Below are 25,444 nucleotides of genomic sequence, written 5' to 3' on the forward strand. Positions count from 1 at the left end.
CATACATTGCATTTTTGTTGCCGTGTTGCTCTAGTTTCTTTTAATCTGAAAGAATTCCTCAGCCATTCTTTGTTTTCTGTGACACTGATATTTGTAATGAGTGCATGAATGCTGTTGTTCTTACTGTTTATTTGTAAAGTCCTTCAATTTGGGTTTGTCTAATAGTTTCCTCATGATACAATTTAGGTTACACTTTTTTTTTTCAGTAATACTACCTGTATTAGTTTCCAACATCTGTTGTAACCAAAAATGTGGTGGTTTGAAACAATAGAAACTAATTTTCCCACAGTGCTAGAGGCCAGGAGCCTAAAATCAAGGTATTGGCAGGGTCCCCCTCCCTCTGGAAGCTCTAAGGAAGAATCTTTTCTTGCCTCTTCCAGCTTCTAGGGGTGCCAGGCATTCCTTGGCCTGTGACCACAAAGTCCAGTCTCTGCCTCTGTCTTCACATGACTCTCTCTCTTCACTATGTTTTTCCTCTTCTTTAAAGGCACTTATTGGATTTGGGACCCATCTGGTTAATCCAGGATAGCCGTTAGATCCTTAATTTAATTACGTCTGCAAAGACCCTTTTTCCAAATAAGGGCAATATTCACAAATACCAGGGGTTAGGACTTGGGCCTATCTTTTGAGCCCCACAATTCAGCTCACTGTCTAACCTAAATGCTGTTGTATCCTTCTCAAAGGATATCAGCATACACCAAATATAAACAGAGCTAGGAAACAGATTTTTTTTTTAAATTGTGAATTCATACTGATACTCTAATTCCAATTAAGTATTACAGGTTTTTTCTTGCATTTCCACGTTCCACATTTGTATCCTTTTTCTTCCACAGTGAGAACCCTACCTCCTAACATTATTAAAACGTGTTCTTATTTGGTCAGTCCTACAACATAAATGAAATAGTTTCAGAATTGCTACACCTATACACACTAGCAACAGGAAACCTGACAAATAAGATTTAAGATGTCTTTGTGGGTCTTTTGGTCTTCAACTGAAATTGTGTAACTAAATTTGAAAGTTACTTGGATCAGTCCCACCTTCCCCTTCCATGTGGTATTCATTTGATAAACTGTTCAGTTCTTTTATTTCTGTTTGTATTCAGATTTAGGGTTTCTCCCTTCATCCTTATTGGTTTAATTCATTTTGAATAATAGCACTTTAACATGATTCTAAAAGTAAAAACTGTATAGAAAGCATACTTGGAGAGGTTGCTCCCTCCCCTGCCCGTTCTGCCTTGTTCCTCCCATCTCCTATGGATAACTGATTTTATTAGTTTCTGGTTTACTGTGTTTCCTTTTGTAAATAAATATAAGCAGATAAATGCATATCTTCTCATTTTTCTTTCATTTTACATAAAGATGGTATATTACATATCAGTAGTTCTATCAAATGAGGATGGTTTTGTCCTATCTGGAGACTTTTTTTTTTTTTTTTTTTTGGTCACTACTGTAATGAATATGCTACTAGCATCTAGTGAGCAGGAACCAAGTATGTTGCTAAATCTTATAATACACAGAATAGACCTCAAAAACAAAGAATTTGTATACATTGCACTTGGCTTTTCAGCTTAACAATATATTACGGAAATCACTCTATATCAATTCATGGAGCTCTTCACGTCCTGTTTGATAGCTCATAGTGCAGGTGTGATAGTTTACTCAGTCAGTCTCCTTTGTATGGGCATTTAGGTTGTCCTCAATATTTTGCAGTTGTAAATAATGATGTATTGGATAACCTTACACCCTCTTTTGTTTGTGGTGGTATATTTTTGGAAGTGTATATTCAGAATAAATTCCTAGAGGTGGGTCAAAGGCCAGACTATTGGTTAGCCAAATCCTCTCCAAAGAGTTGTACCATTTTGCATTTTCACAACGGTATAAAAGTACCTGTCTCTCTGTAGACTTACCAGCTGAATGAGTTGTCAAGCTTTTGAATGTCTGCCAATCTGATAAGAAACTCAGTATAGTTTTAATTTGCATCTCTCTTATGATAAATGGTACTTTTTAAAAAGTTTTATTTGTTCATATTTCTGGATCAAAACCTCAAATTTTATAATATTTAACCCAAATAACTTTAGATGTAATACTGAAGCAACTTTTATAAAATACAAGAGAACAAGTATGCATGTCTGTGCTGAAAATATTCTAGTATTTCTTATGGAAACTTTTCTTGTGACTCTATCTCAATCAATTTTTTACATGAGTATAACAATGTATTATCCCTCCATGCCTGAGAGAGACATACTCACCACGAGATAATACATGTAATCCTAGAAATATGCTATTCAAAGTTTACTCTAGAGTTTTCAGGCCACCAGGATGTCACACTGAGTAAACTAATTTTTGAAGTGATTTTGTACTGGGACTCTTACGCACTTTGTGTTTTACAGGCCATATATGTCTCTTGGAAGTCTTCGGGATCAAGTCATTTATCCTGATTCTGTGGATGACATGCATGATAAAGGCTACACAGACCATGATCTAGACTGTATTCTACATAATGTTCACCTCTATCATATAGTTCAGAGAGAGGGAGGTAAAGTCCATCATTCATTTTTTTTTGTGCATTTATGAAAAAAAATGTGTTTAATTTGAATGTATACTATTGTTGGAACATAAGCACACAAGTAAAGATAGGGTTCACAGCTTTTATTGCTTTTCTATTATTGACATCCTCTTTTCCACTTGTGTTATATTTCACGCAGCACAGTAGGCTTTTTATTAAGTCTGCTGCTAGCATTTGAAAACAGTTTTTTTTTCCATGTTTGAATGGACATGTGTCCCTGAGACCATAGTCAAACTAAATGTATGTAAAGTCCAAGACAGAAATATTCTCCTGTCAAGCTGTCAGCTTACATTAAACATAATCATTTGAGAAGAAGATGTCACAGAACGTTTTTTGTTTTCAGAGCCAGTCTTACAAATACATTTTTTTTTCTTTTCAAGCACCACATAGAGAATTAGATAAAATACAGAAACTTTTGTGCTATAGTTTTTCAATAGAAGACATTTTTGAAAAATTAGGAATAATAGTTATGTATATTAGCTTAAAAAAGAATTGCTTTTAAAAAAAAGAGAATTTCTTCCAAATAACGGATACCATATAATTTGACAGCCTAGAAAAACTACAGAAATAGCAAAGCTAGAATTCTAGGTTTAATTTTGTATGAATTTCATGTTTTATTTTTTAGCCTGTTTACATTGTCAAAAAAAGCAGAGTAGTACAGTAACTGAGCATAATCTTTGAAGGTGGAGTTCTGGAATCAAATCTTAAATAGCTCTGTTCTCTGTATCTTCAGCTGTAAAGTGGGGGTGAATATCTACCTGATAAAGATTCTGTGGAGATTAAATAAGACTATGTGTTTAGAGCAGTGGCACATAGTAAATGCACAAAAATTAATAGCTAAAGATAACAGAACTAGTTATAATATTGATACTATGATATTTTGTCTTTGTGTGATGATGCTTGATATTTTACATAGAAATTTCACATACATTATTTCATTTGATCCTTACAACAAACAAGTGAGGCAGGCAAGAGAGGTATTGTTATATTTATTTGATAATGTTTGTATTAACATAGTTCATAAACGTTACAAATATGGAAAGCAGGTTGTCTTTTTGTTTCGTATGGTCAAATTCTTCTCAATTTTAAAACCGCCGGAATAATGGCTGCATGTTAGTCATGTGTAGGTTTTTTTGGTTGCCTGTGAAATCCAATAATCCAAATAGAAATTTATACTAAATATGGGATATTCTGCTTTCTTAGAAGTCATCAAGAAGTTATAAAACTTTTTCAATAATGTTCCAACCTGAATAATGTAAAAGTAACTGTTGCAGTTTATTGAGAGCTTACCATACAGTATATAACTTATTAAGCAATTTATACTATCATCTTATTTAATATTTATAACTGCTCGGTGCTATGGGTTTTTATTAGCCCATTTTTACAGATGAAATTCAGAAGTTTGGTAGTTTCCCCAGAGGCCCTCAGCAAGTGATGGAGCAGGGATTCTAACACAGATCTGACTTAAAAGTCAATGTTCTGCATTAGGCTGTGCTATCCTATCTCAATTTCCCAGACACAGGAAGAATTGTTATATCCTTACACATAGAAAAATGCCCAGGAAAGCCACTTTACTTGCCTAACCCTTAAAACATGAAACGTGTTTTTAAGCAAAGCAGGAGAGCACTTAAATTTACAAGGACATGACTTATTTTGGAAGAAGCCTGAAGTTGAAGATCTATTTAGATTAGCTAATACTTTGTTTAGAGAAATGCTTTGCTTTAGTAAAAGTTGGAATTTAAAACTGTGTTTCATTCCATCAAAGAGGTAACAAAATAGCAGTGTTAACAAATAGACATGAGCTAAAAGCAGTTTGTCTATCTTCAAGAAGCAGGAAAACCATTCAAATCTTAGCTGACTTAGTCTCACTATTTCAGCATCAGAGGTGTTATTATGACTCAGAGTTCTGATTTGTGTGTTCTGTGATCAAGAAATAATTGCCTACTGAAACTCTTGAGTTTAGTGGAACAAATGACATGATTTATTTAAATATGTAAAATGAAAATTTCCTTTGACCCAAATACTTTTCTTTTGTGCCTTCTCAGTTGGCAGGGGGAGGGGAAATGTCAGCCTAGAATATTTCTCCACTGTGTAGCAATCCCAGCCTGTTTTTCAAACCCTTACTTATGTTTCATAAATGCTATAAAATTAACTCATAGAGAAACTTTTATTTCAACAGTTTTCACTAGCAGCAAGAACTTTGAATCAGTTAGCATTTTGAGATTATTTTCCCCTAATTACATGTTTTTAAATGGATAGAAATTTTTGGAAGTTTGTACAAAAATAAAGAACTCTGGTCCCTAGTGAGAAGTAACATTGGGAAATAGAGAAAATCTTTACAATCCGGTACACAAAAACAATGAAACTCTCACTTATTTTCTTTGCCTTTGACCAACTTTACTTAGAAATTTTACTAAAGGTGAAAATTCAGCTGAGGGAGGAAAATAGAGGGCAAAGAGCCTGAATTTTTTCCAGATGGGAACATTAAGCCTTGAATACTTGGGATCTGGAAGTATTCTAAGTGTGTATGTCAAGTTGTTTGTGTGAGTGTGTGTCGTGTCTTGACAGTCATTTTCTTCTTTGAAAGTCAGGCTTTACCTAGGCTGGCTGCTCGGTTTTCCAGTTTCCCACTTCATAAGAATATTTGATATGACTGTCTGTCTAATAGGCCCCATGGTTTTATTTTTAAGTAACTTTTTTTTTCTTGTTACAGAATTAAGAAAAGTTTCAAAATAATTTTAAAATCATAAATTTTTCAAATATGATAAAAATGTTTAACTTAGTCTCATAATTTCATTCCCAGAGATGTGTGTGTGTTTATTTACAGAAATGCAATTATAATTTGTATATATGTATATGTATTCTTGCTTCCAGTGAAAACTGTTGAAATAAAATTTTCTCTGTGACTTAATTTTATAGCACTTATGAAGCATAAGTGAGAATTTAAAAAATAGGTCCAGATTGCTACACAGTGGAGAAATGTTCTGGGCTTAATGTTTTTTTCTCCCCCTGCCAACTGAGAAGACAAGAGAAAAAAGTATTTGGGTCAAAGGAAACCTTAATTTTACATATTTAAATAAATCATGTCCTTTGTTCCACTACACTCGTAAGTTTTAGTAGGCAATCAAAAATCTGCATATGACTTACAGTAGGCCCTCTGTTTCCAAGATTCTTACGTATCTTCGGCCCTGCATTTGCGGATTAAACTAACCACAGACTGGGTAGTACTGTAGCAGTACATGAGAAAACTCATATAAAGTGCCAGGCACATGGAAGCCATTTAAGTCAGCCCCTCCCTTACCCTCTGTAGACTTTATAATAGGCCTATGCATGTTTGTTGCTCTTTTCTCCTACCACCCTCCAAAATAAGTATAAGTGTACCAACTCTTTGGAGACATTCAGAAACAAATTTTTAAAGTGTCATTATTTAGAACTCTTCGATGTTTTGTCAATATAAGTAATGATTACCATTAAAAATATCAAATCTAAAACAAAATGCTTAAACATGAGACTCTGCAGTTTATCCAAGCATACATTCTGTGAAATATCAGATTCTTTGTATCAATAACTTAAACTTTTAGAAACCACTTGTCCTGGTAAAAACAGTAACAACTAAAAGAATGCTGTATAAAGTACGTATCTTTTTTAAAGGATGGGATGCTGTTATGGACTGGAAAGACGTCCTGTCAGGGGGAGAAAAGCAAAGAATGGGCATGGCTCGCATGTTTTATCATCGGTAAGTATATTATACTCAAGTAACTACTATCCCATTGTTGGAACCAAAAAACCTTTGGACAGGATTCAGTGTTCTCACCTTTAGTCTAAAAATATCTTCCTGAAAAACTAATGCTTAGAATTTACAGTTTTTTAATTTCTTAGGTTATTTTTTTATGTGACAGGTATCTCCAAGTATTTTTTCTGTTTCTTTTATGTTGAGTAATATTTGATGACAAAATTAAATTTTTATGTGTCCTAGGTTTGAAAGTAAGATTATTACTAATTTGAGAATGTGAAGACTGTATTACCACTATTATACTTTTGTGAACACAGTAGGTAGGCATTCAGTAATATTTCTGAATTAAATTATTAAATTCAAATTAAATTAACTTTTTAAACTACTCAGTGGCCTATAAAGCTTCATAGTGCTCTCCTCCTTGAAAATCAGAGGCATAACCAATGTAAAAAGGAACCAGCCAGCATGAGTCTTATCAGACTCAGAAATAAAAAGATGCAGGAAATAATTTTTCTTTTGATAAAACTTTTCTATTTGCAACCAGCTTCATAGCCTTTTGAGTTGAAGGTACTAAGCACAAGGCACTGGAAAGAAATACTGAAGCTATTCTGACTTGTTCCTCTTGTTTGTCCTGTTTGTCTGTGAAAAGTAAAGTCTCTATTTTTATGTTAAACCTCTGGGTCGCTACTCCCCTTTAATACTTATGCCTTGGGCAAAAAAGACCAAGTTATATATATGAATGCCTGAAAGGCGCATAAGCTGGGGTATATGTAATACTCTTGGAGAAGTTGCAGTGGAAGCAGTACTTTTGTAGGGAACTTTTAAAAGCTGATAAGAACAGCAAAAATATATTTATGAAGTAAGCCCCATTAAACACTGAGCAACTAGTTGGCTATCAATTTAAAAAAAATTTTTATTGCAAAAAACATTTAAACTTCATCAAAGAAGAGAAAATTGTAAGATGAACTCCTCATACCCATCACACTGATTCAGCAGGTCTAACATTTTACAACACTTGATTTATCTATTTTTAACTTACGAAGCATTTTAAACCAAATCCCCAAATCACAGCATTTTTTCATTAAATGCTTTGTCATCAATCTCTGAAATATTAGGATATTTTCTTATATTTGTAACATACCATAATCATAACTGATAAAATTGATAATCATTTAAAATAATCGAATACGTGGTTCATGCTGTTTCCGATTGTCTCAAAAATATCTTTTTATACTTGGTTTGTTCAAACCAAGACCTAAACAAATTTTACAAATTGAATTTTTTTATTGTATATCTCTTAATTATTTTTTAATTTAAAAAGTCTCTGTTTTTCCCTGGCTCTGCCATGCCTATCAGTCTTTTATGCAATTGGCATGTTAAAGAAACCAAGTTAATTGTCCTGTAAGAATGTCATCCTTTTTAGATTAATCTGAGTGCTTGCTTCCTCCTGAGGTCCCTTTACCTCTTTTTTCCAATCTCTTATTTTTCTTGTAAACTGGAAATTAGAGCTAAAAGCTTGATTATATTTAAGTTCAGCCTTTCTGATAAGAATATAGCATATAGTATTTTTCATTGAAAAAAGAATGTATCATTTCAGCAGCTTTATTAAAACATAATATATAATAATATATAATAAAAATATTATATATATAACATGCATAATAAAAATAGTGCTTATTTTATAAAAGTAGAACACTTAGATAAATAAAAAGAAGAAAAAGAATCTCTTATCTCACTACCTGTAACACAAAATTTTGGTACAGTTTTTTCTTTATTTTGGTATACAAAAGTTGGTTGTTATTTTTTTAATGTAACTATTTTCATGAAGTATATTACAGTTTATAGCCTTCTTTTTACTTTATATGCTACTATGTGTATTATTAAGTAATAGCTAGCCAGTGTTTGTTTATTTTTATTATTATTATTAAACATTTATATACCAAATACACAGACCTTAAGTACATAATTCAGTGACTATATTACTATTATTTTTCATTGAAGTAGTTGATCTACCGTGTTGTGTTAGTTTCTGGTGTACAGCATAGTGATTCAGTTATACATATATATAATCTTCTTTATATTCTTCTTCATTATAAGCTATTATAAGGTATTGAATCTGGTTTCCTGTGCTATATAATAAGACTTTGTTTTTTTAATCTATTTTATATATAGTAGTTTTTTATCTGCTAATCCCAAACTCCCCTCTCACCCCTTTGGTAACCATAAGTTTATTTCCTATGTCTGTGAGTCTGTTTCTGTTTTCTGAATAAGTTCATTTGTGTCATTTTTTGGATTCCACATATAAGTGATATCACATGATATTTGTCTTTCTATGACTTACTTCACTTAGTATGATAATCTCTAGGTCCATCCATGTTGCTGCAAATGGCATTATTTCATGCTTTTTAATGTTGAGTCCGTATCTTCTTTATCCAATTATCTGTCCATAGACATTTAGGTTGCCTCCAGGTCTTAGCTGTTGTAAATAGTGCTGCTACGAACCTTACATATATCTTCTGGAGTTTTTTTCCAGATATATGTCCAGGAGTGGGATTGCTGGCTAAATGGTAACTATTTTTAGTATTTTAAGGAACCTCCATATTGTTTTCCATAGTGGCTGCACAAAATTACATTGACATCAGTAGTGTTGGAGGTTCTTTTTTCTCCACACCCTCTCCAGCATTTATGGTTTGTGGACTGTTAATGATGACCATTGTAACTGGTGTGAGGCGACAACCTCATTGTAGTTTTGATTTGCATTTCTCTGACAATTAGCAGTGTTGACGTCTTTTCATGTGCCCATGGGCCATCTGTATGTCTTCATTGGAGAAATATCTGTTTATGTCTTCTGCCTATTATTTGACTGTGTTGTTTGTTTTTTTTGCTATTGAATTGTATGAGTTGTTTTTATGTTCTGGAAAGAAACCCTTGTCAGTCACACTGTTTGCAAATATTTTCTCGCATTCCGTAGGTTGTCTTTTCATTTTGTTTATGGTTTCCTTTGCTGTGTAAAAGCTTATAAGTTTGATTAGGTCCCATTTGTTTATTTCTGTTTTTATTTCTATTGCCTGGGTAGACTGCCCTAGGAGAACATTGCTAAGATTTATGTCAGAGAATGTTTTGCCTATGTCCTCTTTTAGGAGGTTTATAGTGTCTTATGTTTAAGTCTTTAAGCCATTTTTTTTCCTTTAAAAAATTATTTATTTATTTATTTACTTGTAGAAGGAGGTAATTAAGTTTATTTAGTTATTTAGTTATTTTTGTGTGTGTGTTCTAGGCACTGGGCTGGGGATTGATTGATTGATTGATTGATTTTTAACATTTTTTAATTGAGTTATACTCATTTTACAATGTTGTGTCAAATTCCAGTGTACAGCACAATTTTTCGGTTATACATGAACATACATAAAGTCATTGTCACTTTTTTTTTTCTCTGTGAGCTACCACTTTAAGCCATTTGAGTTTATTTTTGTGTATGGTGTGAAGGAGTGTTCTAAGTTCACTGATCTATATGTAGCTGTCCAGCTTTCTCAGCATCACTTTCCAAAGAGACTATCTTTTCTCCACTGTATATTCTTGCCTCCTTTGTCAAAGATTAATTGACTGATGGTCTGTAGGTTTATTTCTGGGCTCTTCATTCTATTCCATTGACCATCTGTTTGTTTTTGTGCCAATACCATGCTGTTTTGATTACTGTATCTCTGTAATATTGTCTGAAGTCTGAAAGAGTTATACCTCCAACTTTGTTCTTTTTCTTCAGTATTGTTTTGGCAATTCTGGGTCTTTTGTGATTCCATGTCAATTTTAGGATTATTTGTTCTAATTCTGTAAAACATGTCCTGGGTAATTTGATAGGGATCACATTAAATCTGTAGATTGCATTGGGTAGTATGGCATTTTAGCAATATTAATTCTTACAATCCAAGAACATGGGATATGCTTCAGTTTCTTTAAATCATCTTCAATTTCCTTTATCAATGTTTTGAGTTCTTAGTGTATAAGTCTTTCGCTTTCTTGGTCAGGTTTATTCTTAAGTGTATTTTGATGTGATTTTAAAAGAAATTATTTATTTACTTTCCTTTTCTGGTATTTCATTATTAGTGTAAAGAAGTACAACAGATCTCTGTATGTTAATCTTGTATCCTGCTACCTTGATGAATCCATTTATCAGTTCTAGTAGTTTTTGTGTGGAGTCTTTAGGGTTTTCTATATATCGTATCATGTCATCCACATATAGTGACAGTTTTACCTCTTCCCTTCCAATTTGGAAACATTTTTTTTTTTTCTTGCCTGATTGTTGTGGCTAGGACTTACAATACTATGTTGAAATGAAGTGGTGAGAGTGGGCATTCATCTCTTGTTCCAAATTTTAGTGAAAAGGCTTTCAGCTTTTCATCATTGAGTATTATGTTGGCTGTGGGTTTGTCATAAGTAGCTTTTATTATGTTGAGATACGTTCCTTCTATACCTACCCTGGTAAGAGTTTCTATCATGAATGGATATTGAATTTTCTCAAATGCTTTTCCTCTTTTTCTGCATCTATTGAGATGATCATGTGATTTTTGTCCTTTCTTTTGATGATGTGGTATATCATGATTGATTTGTGTGTATATTGAACCATCCTTGTGTCCCTGGGATGAATCCAACTGATTTTGATGTATGATTTTTTTATGTATTGTTGGATTCAGTTTGCTAATATTTTGTTGAAAGTTTTTGCATCTATGTTCATCAGTGATATTGGCCTGTAATCTTTTTTGGTAGTGTCTTTGTCTGAATTTGGTATCAGGGTAATGGCGGCTTCATAGAATGAGTTTGGGAGTGTTCCCTCCTCTTCAGTCTTTTGGAAGGAGGGGTATCAGTTCTTTGTCTATTTGGTAAAATTCCGTAGTGAAGTCATCCAGTCCTGGACTTTTGTTTGCAGTGAGTTTTGTTTTGTTTTGTTTTTTTACAGATTCTATTTCACTTTAAGTATCAGTCTGTTCAAATTTTCTATTTCTTCTTGATTCAGTTTTGAAGGACTTTATATTCCTAAAAACTTATCCATTTCTTCTAGATTGTCCAATTTGTTGGCATATAATTGTTCATAGTATTATCTGTGTTTTTTTTTTGTATTTCTGTTGTATCAGTTGTAATTTCTCCTCTTTATTTTCTTATTTTATTTATTTGGGTGCTCTCTCTTTTCTTATTGGTGAATCTAAGCCAGAGTTTGTCGATTTTGTTTACTCTTTCAAAAAACCAGCTCTTAGTTTTATTGATTTTTTTCTATTTTCTTTTCAATCTCTATTTTATTTATTTCCTCTTTGCTCTTTGTTATTTCTTTCCTTCTGCTGACCTTAGGTTTTGTTTGCTCTTCTTTTTCTAATTCTTTTAGGTGGTAGGTTAGGTTATTTATTTGAGATTTTCCTTGTTTTTTGAGGAAAGCATGTATTGCTACAAACTTCCCTCTTAAGACTGCTTTTGCCGTACCCCATAGATTTTGTATGGTTGTGTTTTCACTGTCATTTATCTCAAGATATTTTTTAATGTCTTCTTTGATTTCATTGTTGACTCATTGGGGTTTTTTAGTAGCATGTTTTTTAGTCTCCATGCAATTATCTTTTCCTTATTTCTCTTTCTGTGGCTAATTTCTAGTTTCATGCTGTTGTGGTCAGAAAAGATGCTTGAGACCGTTTCTATCCTCTTAAATTTGGTGAGACTTGTTTTGTGTCCTAGTTTGTGGTCTATTCTAGAGAATGTTCCATGTGCACTTGAAAAGAATGTATATTCTGCATTTTTTGATGTAATTTCCTGAAAATATAAATTAAGTCTAACTGTTCTATTATGTCATTTATGATCTCTGTTGCCTTATTGATTTTCTATCTGGAAGATCAGTCCAATGATGTTAGTGGGGTGTTAGAGTCTCCTACTATTGTATTCCTGTTAATTACTCCCTTTATGTCTGTTAGTATTTACATATTTAGGTGCCAATTCAATGACTTTTGGTAAATTTATTTACATTATGTAAACAACATCCCAATTAAGATAAAGAATACTTCTATCACCCTATAAAGTCCCCCATTTTCAGTCATACCTCCCCATAGATAATTTCTGTTCTGATTTCTATCCTCGTAAATTAGTTCTTCCTGTTCTACAACTTCAAATAAATTAAATCATACAATATATATTATTTTTGTGTTTCAGTTGATGTTTTTTAATGAGAAAAATTATTGTGTAATAACATGATATTTGTAATAATGTACATGGTTAGTTCAAGAATATGGGAAGCTAAAGAAGTATAAACCAAACTTTGCTAACTCAGAATTTTTAGTTAAGCATATTTTGGAATGCCCTTTCTCAGATGTGTGGTATGGTTCAAGAGCAGACTTTACAATTTGACATTTATGACCAGCTGTTACCCACTATCACCCTGAATCTGTTTGAGCCTTGTCCATAAATATTCAGTAATGTGATCACCAGCATAATTGGTGAAATATAATATGACACAATGTAAAATGTGAGCATAAATTTCTCACTGTTTTAGTGTGTTGATAAAATAAACCCTGTAAGAAAAAGCAAGAGGCATTTATGATAGCCTAAAGAGATTTTACATACCTATAACTTTAAAAAAGTGCTTGATACTTGTGAATCTAAAGTATTTTAGATATAATGTGTAGACTGAGTAAAGATCAAGTTATTAAGTATATCAGTGGGAAGAACTTAGTGATTCGTAGGAAGATCAATGAAGATAAACAAGTCGAAAAGCAGAATCTATTGAGAAAAAGTAAAATGAAATAGAAATATTGAACCCAGTGGAAGAAATATATAATAATAAGAAGCTACCTCCCCTCATCCTCAAAGGAGTAATAAGATTTGAGTTGTAATGTGAAAGACTTGAGCTTACTAAAATGGAGATTTGGCAGGGAGTATTAAGTATCACAATAGTAAACTCTTTGGAGAGGATTAACTTTAATGCTTAAAGAATGATCAGAAAAGTCCCATTTTATATGAAATAGTTTACATCCTACTTGAAGCTCACTCTCCTGATGATATAACAAAAGAGGAAAATCTGAGAAACAATATTATGTAATGTTTTACTTGGGTATATATGTTCCAGATTACAAGCTAACGCTTAATATATTTAAGTATGTGCACACACATACACAGGCACGCACACCAGTCCCACCAAGGAAACAAACATTCAACACATCTTACATAGGCTAAACTAGGGGTTGCTATGACAACAGAGTATATGAAATATGCTTTTTTCTGTTTCTAAAATGGCATCTCTTCTGTTTAGCTCAAAGCTCTCTAAAAAGTAAGACACATTACAATAAGTAACTTAAGTACTAGAAAGAGGTTTATACAAAAAAGAAAATTTTATAACCAATCTCTCTCTTCTAGATTTCCTTTTCTTCTCCCTCTTTTCCAATTATAGTTATCAACTCTGAGAGAAAGAAGTAAACCATAACAGTAACCAAAAGGCAATCAGCAAAACTACTGCTGTCATGGGGAACGTATGGTGATCTTTTAGTTCTTTGCATGGAGAGCAGTTATTAAAACAAATGGAGTGTTAAAGTTGCCTTTAGATAATATAGTAATTATACTCCTATATCTATTACCCTTTACTACACTCCCTCCAATAGGTAACAGGATCCTATTAATGAGCAAATCTATCATAGAAAAACAAACAGTTTGCAGTTCTAAATAATTATTTATGCTGTAATTACTACTGGTTTTGATGTTTAGCTCTTCATTGCTATTTATTTTAAAAAATCAAAATATCTTCATGGAGGAAATTATCCTGATAAACACTTAGTGCTGATTTTCAACCCTGAAGTAAACAATAAATTGTAGTGTGTGAGTTGACCTTTGGATGCATTAACAAAGCTAAGTCACGTTACTGAGTACCAAATATATGCCTAAAGTCCAGACAGGCTTGAAAGAAGACAGGCAAAGAAAAAAGAAAGGTAAAGAGCAGGGGAGTGAAAATGAGAGAAAGAGTAAACAGAAGAAAATGGCGGCAAGTTATAAGTGCCTCTGACAGTAGCAGACATTCATCCCCAAAGTAAAAAGTGATCTAGGGAAAAAAAAAAAAACTGTTAAGTACAATCAGAAAAATATTTGAGTTCTTTCCCTAAGAAATTTGTCTCAATATTAGCAAGTTAAATACCTACTCTAAATTTGTCAGATAATAGGCATACTTATCTTTGCAGAGTCTTGGATCAATGAAATTCCAATAGTGATCAGGTACTCACATTGTTGATAAAATTATCTTCTCAATAAATCTTTGCTAACACAATTGTGATCTGTTTGATAATTAGGTACAGTAATGTATTTTTCATGGAGTTATTCAGAACCTTGTAACTAAGAATGAACCTGTCTTCTGCAGGAAAATGCATTCAGTGGCCTGCCCATCTTTCCAATTCTTCAAACTCATGATTCACTCATCTGCATAACAATAAAGCTTATTTTATTGTGAGAAGGTATCAGAAAATCTATTTAAAATCTAAGAATATGATATTCTAGTCCAAAGAGGGGGAGAATGACTGCTTTTTTGCTTTAATATATATCATCTTTATAATGTCACATACTCTTTTCCTCCTTTAAAGTTGTTTAACATTGCAACTCATGTTGCCAAGTAAAGATTTGTAATTCAAATATGAAAATCATTAATTTATTTGTGCTTATTTTTTAAGACCAAAATATGCATTGCTGGATGAATGCACCAGTGCTGTCAGCATTGATGTTGAAGGAAAGATATTTCAGGCTGCAAAAGGGGCTGGAATTTCCTTACTTTCTATAACACACAGGCCTTCTCTTTGGTAAGTGTTTCCAATGCTAATTTATGATAGACAATTTTTCTTTACATTTCTTAAAGAATAACTTTGCTAAACTTTTCACTATACAGCATAAGACATTTCACTTATTTTTCACCTGTATTTCTGTTAAGGTTAAACTATGTCTAAAAGAGTAAAATCACTCTCAAGGTGAAGGTTGAAGTTCATATGTTTGATAACTCACAACAGAGGTTAATGATCTTTTTCTTACACTTTTGAGTAACTATCTTTAGGGTTATAAGTTTTTCAAAAATTTTATCTCCCAGTAGGTGGAAACTTAGAAACAAATTAAATTAAAGATAATGTATTTCTATGTCAAGGGAAAATTAAAATGTGAAAATACTGCTATTAAAATATGAGAGCCAAAACAGAGATAACAGAAAAACAAAAGATATTTCAAACCTAACATTGTAACATTAATGTCTTGTTTGAAAACTATCATCATATTCCAAAAATTCTTAAAAGAAGTAGAAAAATCCTGTGATTTTTTTTTTAAACTGAAAGTAGTCATAATTCCATAACATGCACTGGGAAAGAATATATTTATATAATTTTACATTAGTTCTTTCTTTTAAATTAAATTTTTCAATCCAGGAAGAAGAAATACCACAACTTGTTCCCCTAAGTTCGAGAAAACATTGGGGGAAAAAAAGCTTTTTTTGGTTTTGTTTTAGGGAAAAATAAACAAAAATGTTTTATAAATAATATTTCATAAAACCTAATGTGATTTTCCCTTTTAAGAAATGATGACAGCATTTTTATCATTCCCCTGCTTTCCCATTGATTTGTCATCATAATAATAGTTGCTAATGCAGATTCAGGACCCATTTTGTTCCAGGCTCATTTTATTTACGCCTAATAGCAGCCCTGTAGAGTATAGGCAGTCTGATTATTCCCATTTACCAGTGAAGGAACTGAGAGCTAGAAACATGAGAAAAATAACTTACTATGGTCATACTCCCTGTACTACAGTATATTGCTCTACATTATGAGGAACTTAAAATGTATCTCGTGCATAAACCATAAAAACACTTTTTCATTCACACTCTATTCTACTGTATACTTTAGAATTTCTATTTCATCAATCAAAATCTTTTATTCTGACCCATTAGTAACTACAGCGGACACTATACACTTTGGCTTTCTACTTCCCGAGGGACTGGCGGGATTCCTCCTCTCTTTCTGACTGGAATGTTCTGTGACAGGTGGCTGATCACATTGTATGCCAAAGCCAGTCGTTATATGCATGACTTCAAACCTAGACTAAGTAGCAAGCTTTATGTGAGTTAATCCTTTAAGCCTTTCCAGACCTTTTACCTTTTAGAGAATGTTTACTTTAAAATTGTGAGTAAACTCAGTATTTGGTTCAGGTCAGGATTTAACTGTTCAAAGTTCTTTGACTCTAAATTCTATTTCTGTTGAGAATATGATAATCTATTTCACATTTCATTTTAAACATTCATATTTTTCTTTCCTCAGAGACTTTATCTGAAAATAGAACATTTCATGAAGAGACCGTTTGTATGGAATTTCATAGTTTATCTTTCTGTCATTAAATAATTAATTAGCATCTGGAGTGACAGGAGCCTGATTTGCTAATCTCTCCAGAGGCAGTTTGGATCCAGTCCCTGATGAGTTATAGTCTATGTCAGTGAGTGTAGTTCCCTTTGACTTTTCCTTGAAGAAAACCGACAGGAACTGGTTTAAGATAATTATGACATATGCCTGTAAATTCTCTGAGTCAGGGATGACACAGAACCAGGCCAGAAGAACTCTTGAGTCATTTCTGACATAGACTTGTCAATCCAGACATGCTTCCCAATTGATCACACGTTGAGGTAACATGGAGTTAGCTCTTAGTCCTGGTGTTTTCCTGACCTCTATCAATGGATTTATTATGCTTTCCTGTTATTCATTTCCTATCTAAGGAGCCTAAAGAGGCATTGAAAGCATATTCAGCTATTTTTTTCCTCAATTTAAGGAACAAATAAGTTTTTGTTGTTGATGTTTTTAAGGCTTTTTTTTTTTTCAGTTTTAGGTTCACAGCAAAATTGAGAGAAAGATACCGAAATATGCCTTATCCTGTCCCTACACATGCATACCCTCCCCCATTATCAACATTTGCCATCAGAGTGGTACAGTTGTTCAATTGATGAACCTATATAAACACATCATTAATGACCAAAGTCCATGATTTACATTAGGGTCCCCTTAGTGTTGGGCATTCTATGGGTTTGGACAAGTTTATAATTACATGTATCCCAATTACAGTATTATACAGAGTATGTTCACTGCTCTAAAAATCTTCTGTGCTCTGTCTGTTATTTTCCCCTCCCTCCCCAAACCCTGGAAACAACTCATCTTTAACATTTCCACAGTTTTGCCTTTTCCAAAATGGAAAATGTCTGAAATCCTACAATATGTAGCCTTTTCAAACTGGCTTCTTTAACCTAGTGATTTTCATTTGTTTTCTCCATGTCTTGTGACAGCTTGATAGCTCCTTTCTTTTTAGTGCTGAATAATACTCCATTGTTTGGATGTATACAGTTTATTTATCCATTCCCCTACTGAAGGACATCTTGATTTCTTCCAAGATTTTGGCGATTATGAATAAAGCTGTTATAAACATTCATATGCAGGTTTTTGTGTGGACATGAGTTTTCTCAAGTCCTTTGGGTAGCGATCAAGGATTGCAATTACTGGATTGTACTGGTAAGAGCATGTTTAGTTTTGTAAGAAATGCAAAACTGTCCTCCAAATTAGCTGTTATCATTTTGCATTGCCACTAGCAATTAAAGAAAGTTCCCATGGGTCCACACCCTCACCAGCATTTGGTGTTGTCAGTGTTCTGGATTTTGGCCATTCAAGTAGGTGTGTAGTGGACAAATAAAATATTAAGCAAGTAACAAAATCTAACTTTACACCTGCTAACAAGAAAAACATGTTTTTAATTGCAGCTACTAATAGTATATTTCTTCATAAAACTAAAAATCATGTTAGTTCTACTTTATGAATTAGTTTAGCCATTTTAGGTTGTAGAAATCTATTATTTCTGATTATCCTTTATTCCTATATGAAATTCTTATTTTCCCTGAAAAGATTTCAGAAGAGGAAAAAGATATGTTCTATTATCCCCCATACCAACAAATGAGTAATTGTTGACTGTAAAGATTAAAATCAATGCCATTATCTGAAGAGGTCAAAAATTATAGAAGCTTATTAAATTATTTGGTTTCTAAATAGAATTATAACTTTATAATTGGCACTTTTCTATGCTTTATTTTGTTTCTGCAGGGAGTATGCAGATTATTTCCAATGAGCCTCTGTTATAATTATAGTTTCTTTTAAATTCTTCTGGCTAAGATAAACCTTGAAATATTGCTTTAGCCCGTAATACAGAACACGCCTTTGAATATCAGGTCATGAAACACCTATAGAGTTTCTTCCCTCATGTAGAAATCAAGTAATGTTGTAGGACCTGAGTGGTGAGTCAAACCTTCAGTACACATTGATGATGGAAGCCACCCAAGATCTAAACTACCGCACTTCAAAATTGCTCCTGATTGTAGATTCAAAGTTAGGAAAAGCCCAAGAGAAGTTAAGAATGGCATAAACAAGTTGTTTTTTTTTTTACCATTATTTCACTTTCTTATATCACCATCCTTTATTTACTTTTCTATTACCCTTGTTTTAGCTCTCATATTTTAATAGCAGTAGTTTCACATTTAAAAATTTACCCCCTTGACATAGAAATACACTGTTTTCAAGTTAATTTTTGTAACATCACACCTATTGGGAAGCCAAATTTTTGGATAACTTAAAGTCTTAAAGATAGTTACTCAAAAGTATATGGAAAAGATCATTAATCTCTGTCAGAAGTTATCAAATACAGGAACTTCAGCCTTCAGGTTGAGAGTGATTTTACTCTTTTAGACATAATTTAACCTAGCTTAGTTTCCCCATCTTACAGCATGTTAAGACCATCCAATCAAATTGGGATGAAACCTAAATCTCCATCAACTGATGAATAGATAAAATGTGCAGTACCATACAATGGAATATTATTCAGCCATGAAAATGAAGGAAGCACTAATACTACCACTAGATGAACCTTGAAATCATTTTGTGACTGGAAGAAGTTAGTCACAAAAAAAGCCACATTTTATATGATTCCATGTATATGAAATGTCTAGAATGGACAAATCCATAGAGACAGAAAGGAGGTTGGTGGTTGGTGGGGCTAAGCATAAGGGGAAATTGGGAGGGATTGCTCATGAAATGAGATTTCTTTTGGGGGTAAAGAAAATATTCTGGAATTGGATATTGGTGATGACTGAATGTGAATATGCTAAAAAAATCACTGAATTTTATACTTTAAAAGGATGAATTTATGGTATATGGATCATATCTCAATTTTTAAAAAGGAGATCAAACTACTTGAAATACCCCACTGATCCTAGTGAATAATGACAGATAAGAGCCTAAAAGGAAATAAGAAATGAGAAAACCAGTGTTAAAAAATAAATAAATAAAGACCAAAAGCAAAGGAAAAAAAAAAAAAAAAGAAATGAGAAAACCAATAAGGGAAAGACATAAAAACTGAGGACACATACAAATATGTGCCACTTAACAAGGTGACAAAATGCCATGGCTCAGCCATGCAAGGCCAACTCCACCAATATAACTGTCTCCACATACCATCCCCCCAGCCCCCAACTCCCAGAGATTGGTGACCTTAGCCTTCATTTAGGGGAAGATAGATTGCCTCCTTTCTCATCAGTAAAATCATCTCTGTACCACTCTGAAGTTCCTAATTATGGACTGGAGCCATGAGAAAAGAGATGAAATTATATGAAAGCATGGAAATATCTTTAAAAGATTTTTATCAAAGATTTTATTTTTAAAAAACATTTTAAAACTTAATTGTTGAGCATTTTTTACTTATGTTGAGTAACTCATTCCCAAAGGAGAGTATACTAATGAATGGGTGTTGTATTTCCTTTTTTTTTTTTTTTTGCTTAGCTTTTTTTTTTAATAGCCTTTAAAATTTTACTTTCTTTCCTCAGCTTCCTTTCTTTATTCTCGTTATAAGTATGCTTTAATATTTTTTCAGAAGCTATACTGGGTTATGAAGATAAATTAAGCAGATTCAATAGCATGTCTTCCTTTGCAATTCACATACATTTGAATGTGAAATAGATTTAATATAAACAGTAGAATTTACCTAGAGATGAATGACTTTAGGAGTAAAAGGAATCACAGTATTTAACCTCTTGAGGAATCCTTAAAAATCAAATGTGAAATAGTTACCTTACTTAAAATTTGCCTTTGAATATTAAGTAGAATGATAAATCTATAACTAAAATGGTGTTTTACAATTATTACTAATAGTATTATTTCATTTTGATTATGCAGGAAATACCACACTCATTTATTACAGTTTGATGGTGAAGGAGGTTGGCGCTTTGAACAGTTGGATACTGCTATTCGTTTAACATTGAGTGAAGAAAAACAAAAGCTAGAATCTCAGTTGGCTGGAATTCCCAAAATGCAGCAAAGACTCAATGAACTATGTAAAATTTTAGGAGAAGACTCAGTGCTGAAAACAATGAAAAATGAAGATGAGACATCCTAATTGTTTTGATTATGTTTTAAATGTTTGTTTTTAGTTAAAGGCTCAGAGACACTGTTATAGTGCATGCATTGTGTTAAGCTAAGCACAGAGAAAAAAAGGCAGCAAGAAATGTTTTAGAAGATTTTAGCATCAAGGAAGTAGATGATCTGACTTTTCAAAAGAAAATAAGCAAATGCACTCTGTAAGATTAGTGATCAGGGCTTGTTCTAGTTCCTAGTGAAAACCTAATTCATGTAAAACAGGATTTTCTAGGTGAATTCACAGTGAATACCAGATTTGCTATGTGTATATAATGCATCTGAAATTCTTAACAAACATGGGAGATATCCTGAGAATTGAACAATTGAAGAGCAACTTTTGGGTTGAAACCAGGTGCATAAAACTAGAAATTTGAGTAACATTTTAGTCCATTTATGATTATTAGATAACACAGCTAGAATTCATGTTGCTAGTGGTCAACTAATCCTGTATACAGAATAGCTAATAGTTTGAGAAGTAATTTCCCTATGAAAAAAAATGATTTTAATGACAATGGTTGAAAGAAAGAAACATGAATGTACATGTATAAAATATCATTTTTTAATTTTAGATTTTGAACGTCTCAGGATGGGCACATCACAAATTCATTTTAATGAGAATCTGACATATTTGTTAATAAACTCATTCATCTTAAAAAGAGAATTGCCAGTACAAAAAAGAAGTGTCCAAACAATGTTTGTCTCAACCTGTTACCTTACCTGGCAGCATTATCTATTGCAACTTCTGTCCAGATATACTTAGCTTGTTTTTGTGCACAAAGGAGGAGTCCACCACATTTTTAAATAGCAGTGCTGTAACAGAATAGAGGCATTTTCAAAATCATAATAGTCGTAACATACCTTGGAATAGCACTTTATAATTGACCATCCTCATTTATATGCATCTTAATCCTTGTGCAATCTTCTGAGGCAGATGTTATTTCTCCTAGTTTGCTTTTGAGAACTTGGCACTCAGATTTGCCCTAACCATGCAGTTTATTTCGGGACAAATCCAGAGATCAGATGAAGTTTCCCTGTTTCCCTGGTTCAGTGCGATTTTCACTATTACCCTTGAAATTCAGTTGGGCTATAATAGGAATAAAAGTTAGGTGAGATGTTGAAAAGAAAATTAATTTGGTAATGTTAGTGTTATTGTTATTTGATTATTGTTTATAATATATGGAAATTAAGTACAAAGTGGAAAGTTCGTTTGTCTCTGGTCTAAAACGTGACAGGAAAGTTAGCTATCTTTTAGCAACTGTGCATTCATCCTCAATATAATTGGATCCCTACAGCCAGCAATCAGAAGGGGAATTATGTTATAGGGAAATTTAATATTTATTGAACATAATGAGAAAGAATCTGAATGGAATAGTCATGTGCAATACATTTTATGTTTTCACTTGCCCTGGAATTGGAAGTATGAAAGCCAGGATGGCCATTTTAAACTGCTCCTGCCTATGCCTCCAGGCTGAAGGGACAGAGAGCTGGGAACGCTCAGTTACTAGTGGTTCAGGATTTGATCTGCATGTTTAGACACCGCCACAATAGATGCTAAGTCAGTGATTCTCAGGCTTTCTCAGGTGGTGAAGTACCTGGAAGTCATTCATGATGACTGTCATAAAACATCATAGCATTTTCACATTTTGGATTCTTCTGTGCTTTCTTTAAATCAATTTTTAATTATCAACAAATGTAACCACCTCATATGAATACTCAGGACATCTGTCTAAGTTTTTCTGTTAGTATCATTAACTATTCACTTAGTCATTTGTCAGTTACTGCTACTTCCTATTAGAAAAGTGAGGCAGGTATCAAAGGTTTTAAAGAAATGCATGGAACAAAAACTTAAACTGGATCAAAATTATTCATTAATCTAAGTTCTGGATCAGCAGTTATCCAATTTATGCTGCTGTAGGAAACAGTCTGGGGCAAGTGTCTTAACTTTTAAAGATACAAGAAGAAAATGGAAAGTCTTCATTTGAAATGTGCATAATTTTCATGCCTTAATTTTCATAATTTGAAAAGTAAAGCATGTAGGACCCAGTATATTGTGTTTTGAAACTTAGAAAAGAATGCCAAAACAAATACTAGATTTGTAATTAGCCCTTATTTAATACATCCTACAAATTGGCTGAAGTTAAATGACATTATTTATAATGTACAGGATTCAAGAATGTTTAAAATTCTGTATTAAAAACTATACACTCTGCAGTTTAAATGGTAAAGTTCTAAGAGAAACATGTTCTGTGTGAGCTTTTTTGTGCCTGTTTATTTTCTGAATTTTTTTTCCAGGACCAAAATCCTCTAACTTGGAGTGAAAAATAATCTGTGATTTTCATTTGTATTTGTGTACATTTAACTGTTTACAAAATGGTCCAATGAGTATACCACATTTTACTATCCTTACAGTCTTATTTTGTGAAAAATGTGAACAAGATGAAAAACTAAATAGCCATCTTTGAATATAGCAAGGAATAAATGAGAGAAGGAAAAAGAAGTGATATTTCAATTTTCAAACAGGCTTTACAGTGTCATCTATTTGCCTCAATTATTTTGACTCCTGTTTGTTCTATTTTGTTTTGTTGTGTTTTGTTTTGGTCAAAGGAAGCTGTAAATTTGTGGAGATTAATTTTTAAATGTGCTTTTTTGGGGGGGGATTAACTTTTAAACTTGGAAAATAAGTTGCATTCTATGAAAATGTTGCATTATATTTCTACAGCATGTAGTGTTACGCACACCAAGCATGAATCTAAAATAGTGTGTGTTCTTGTGTAAACAAGATAATGTGTAAAAATCTCTCTCTAGTAATCTCAAGGAGAATGATACATCTTGAGATTCAACCTGAGTATACATTTGTTTCCAATGGGAATGGTTTTTCCTTGATAGTAACTAAGTTTTTGTCAAATTTTGTTCTTCCAGTATAGGTATAAATGAACAGGTTACTTGTTTTTTTATTTGAGACTTTGGTTCCAATTATAATTTCATATTTGTCAATAAGCTTAGCCTATTAAAATTTGTTTGGAATAGTTTTTGGATTCCATAAGCGTAGAAAAACTTGTTACACTTTGGAACTCAAATCCAGAGAATGTTATACACTTCTGAGATATGCATAAAATGGTAAAGATTATTAAACCATTGATTAAAAGAGATGTCTTTGATGCAACTACTTTATGGGAAAAAATCATTCTCATTTAGAAGTGTAAAGTTCTTTCACATAACCCAGGAGATTTACAGGTCTGATGATATGTTTGGGTATGTCAAATATTTTTTTGAGTTGTACTTGTAACGTTTGCCACATGAGAGCTTTCAGGTGGATGCATAAAATATTTTTATTAAAAGCAAATCCCTTCTTCGTTGCTGGTGTCTTTCCTGATTACCAAGCACAAAATGGCTTTACAGTTTGTGTTGTGAAATTTCCAAAACCAATTATCTACACTTATAAGCAGGGGGTGAGTAGTAGGGGGTGTATTAATGAAAGCAAGTGATAAAAATGTCCCTAATGGTAAAAAAATCACTATATGGCTAAAACAGAATGTGGCTGTGGTGTGAATACACAATACTGTAGTCTGCATCCAATATGCAGTTACTGGAGCTCAACATTGCTCATTACTTGTAGGTCCCTAAAACATGAAAAAAAAACTTGAGTAATCAAAGGAATTACGAATTGTTTCAGTGATGGAAAATGTCCTATTTCTATGTTTTTAAGTGAGTCTGTCGGGTGTCTATATACACTTTAGTTACAAGTTGTGCAGTGTACAATTGTGTGGAGTGCTACACACAAGTCACCAAATAGTTGCTTAAATATTTATTTTCTTTATTAATTCAACACTTATTTATTAAGTACCGACCTATGCCAGATGCTGTGCCAGGTTCTAGGATAAATAAAATATTATAGCTATCCCAAGAAGTTTACAGTCCATTGAAAACTAGGAAAATGAGAACCCTTATCCAGAGGAAAATTTAATAGCATCTATTTATTATTTACCAATAGGCACAAAGCATTGCATATACATTAAATCATCACAAAACTCTAATAAAAAAGGAAAGGGGGGAACAGGGAAGTTAAGCAATTCATCCAAGCTAATATAGCTACTAAGCTAAGAGCTGAAATTTGAACCTAGCAATATTTGATTACAAAGGCTATACAACTCCCCATCACCTTCCTTTTAATTAGCTTAGGTCATTTTTTTATTATTATTATTTTTGGCTCTAAAGTTTGGCTCTAAAGCCTTTAAACTGCCTCAGGGTTTCTGGTTAACTAAAAAGATGCAGGTTTTCATCTAAAAAGGAAATTTGTGACACGAATTATGTTTCTCATTTTTTTTTATAAATCATGGATGTGGGGTTATGGGAGAAGGATAACAAAAGACACATTTTCAAACATTTTGAGGAAGAAATGTCCAAACTGGTTAACATTTATTAATTCAGTAGATATTTATTGACACATCCTAGGAATTCAGAAGTGGATGAGAAACCTGGTCTCAGCCCTCGTGAAACCCTTTAGTACATCAGGACTAAACAATTGTGTGCCTGTTAGATGTTGTGGTCCCATCTAAATAAATGGTCTATCTATTTTGTAGTGTCTTCTCAACTTTTGTATCTCTTGCCTAAGACCACTCTCTTGCAATATTTAAGCAATAAGCCTTCTAGAAGCCTTCTGTGATTATACAATAC

General features: G+C 32.8%; 1 protein-coding gene across 1 annotated transcript in view; it reads left to right on the forward strand.

Moving 5' to 3' along the window:
- ABCD2 (ATP binding cassette subfamily D member 2) overlaps positions 1–24,123 on the forward strand; it is a 60,564-nt gene extending 36,441 nt beyond the window's left edge. Inside the window, exons 8-11 of the mRNA XM_006202857.4 lie at positions 2,391–2,536; positions 6,218–6,302; positions 14,975–15,100; positions 20,531–24,123. Coding sequence (XP_006202919.1) covers positions 2,391–2,536; positions 6,218–6,302; positions 14,975–15,100; positions 20,531–20,750 — 577 coding nt within the window. The 3' untranslated portion in view covers positions 20,751–24,123. The remainder of the gene's footprint in view (positions 1–2,390; positions 2,537–6,217; positions 6,303–14,974; positions 15,101–20,530) is intronic.
- The last annotated feature ends 1,321 nt before the right edge of the window (positions 24,124–25,444 follow it).

The sequence above is a fragment of the Vicugna pacos genome, chromosome 12, assembly GCF_048564905.1.
Source record: "Vicugna pacos chromosome 12, VicPac4, whole genome shotgun sequence".
Lineage (NCBI taxonomy): Eukaryota > Metazoa > Chordata > Mammalia > Artiodactyla > Camelidae > Vicugna > Vicugna pacos.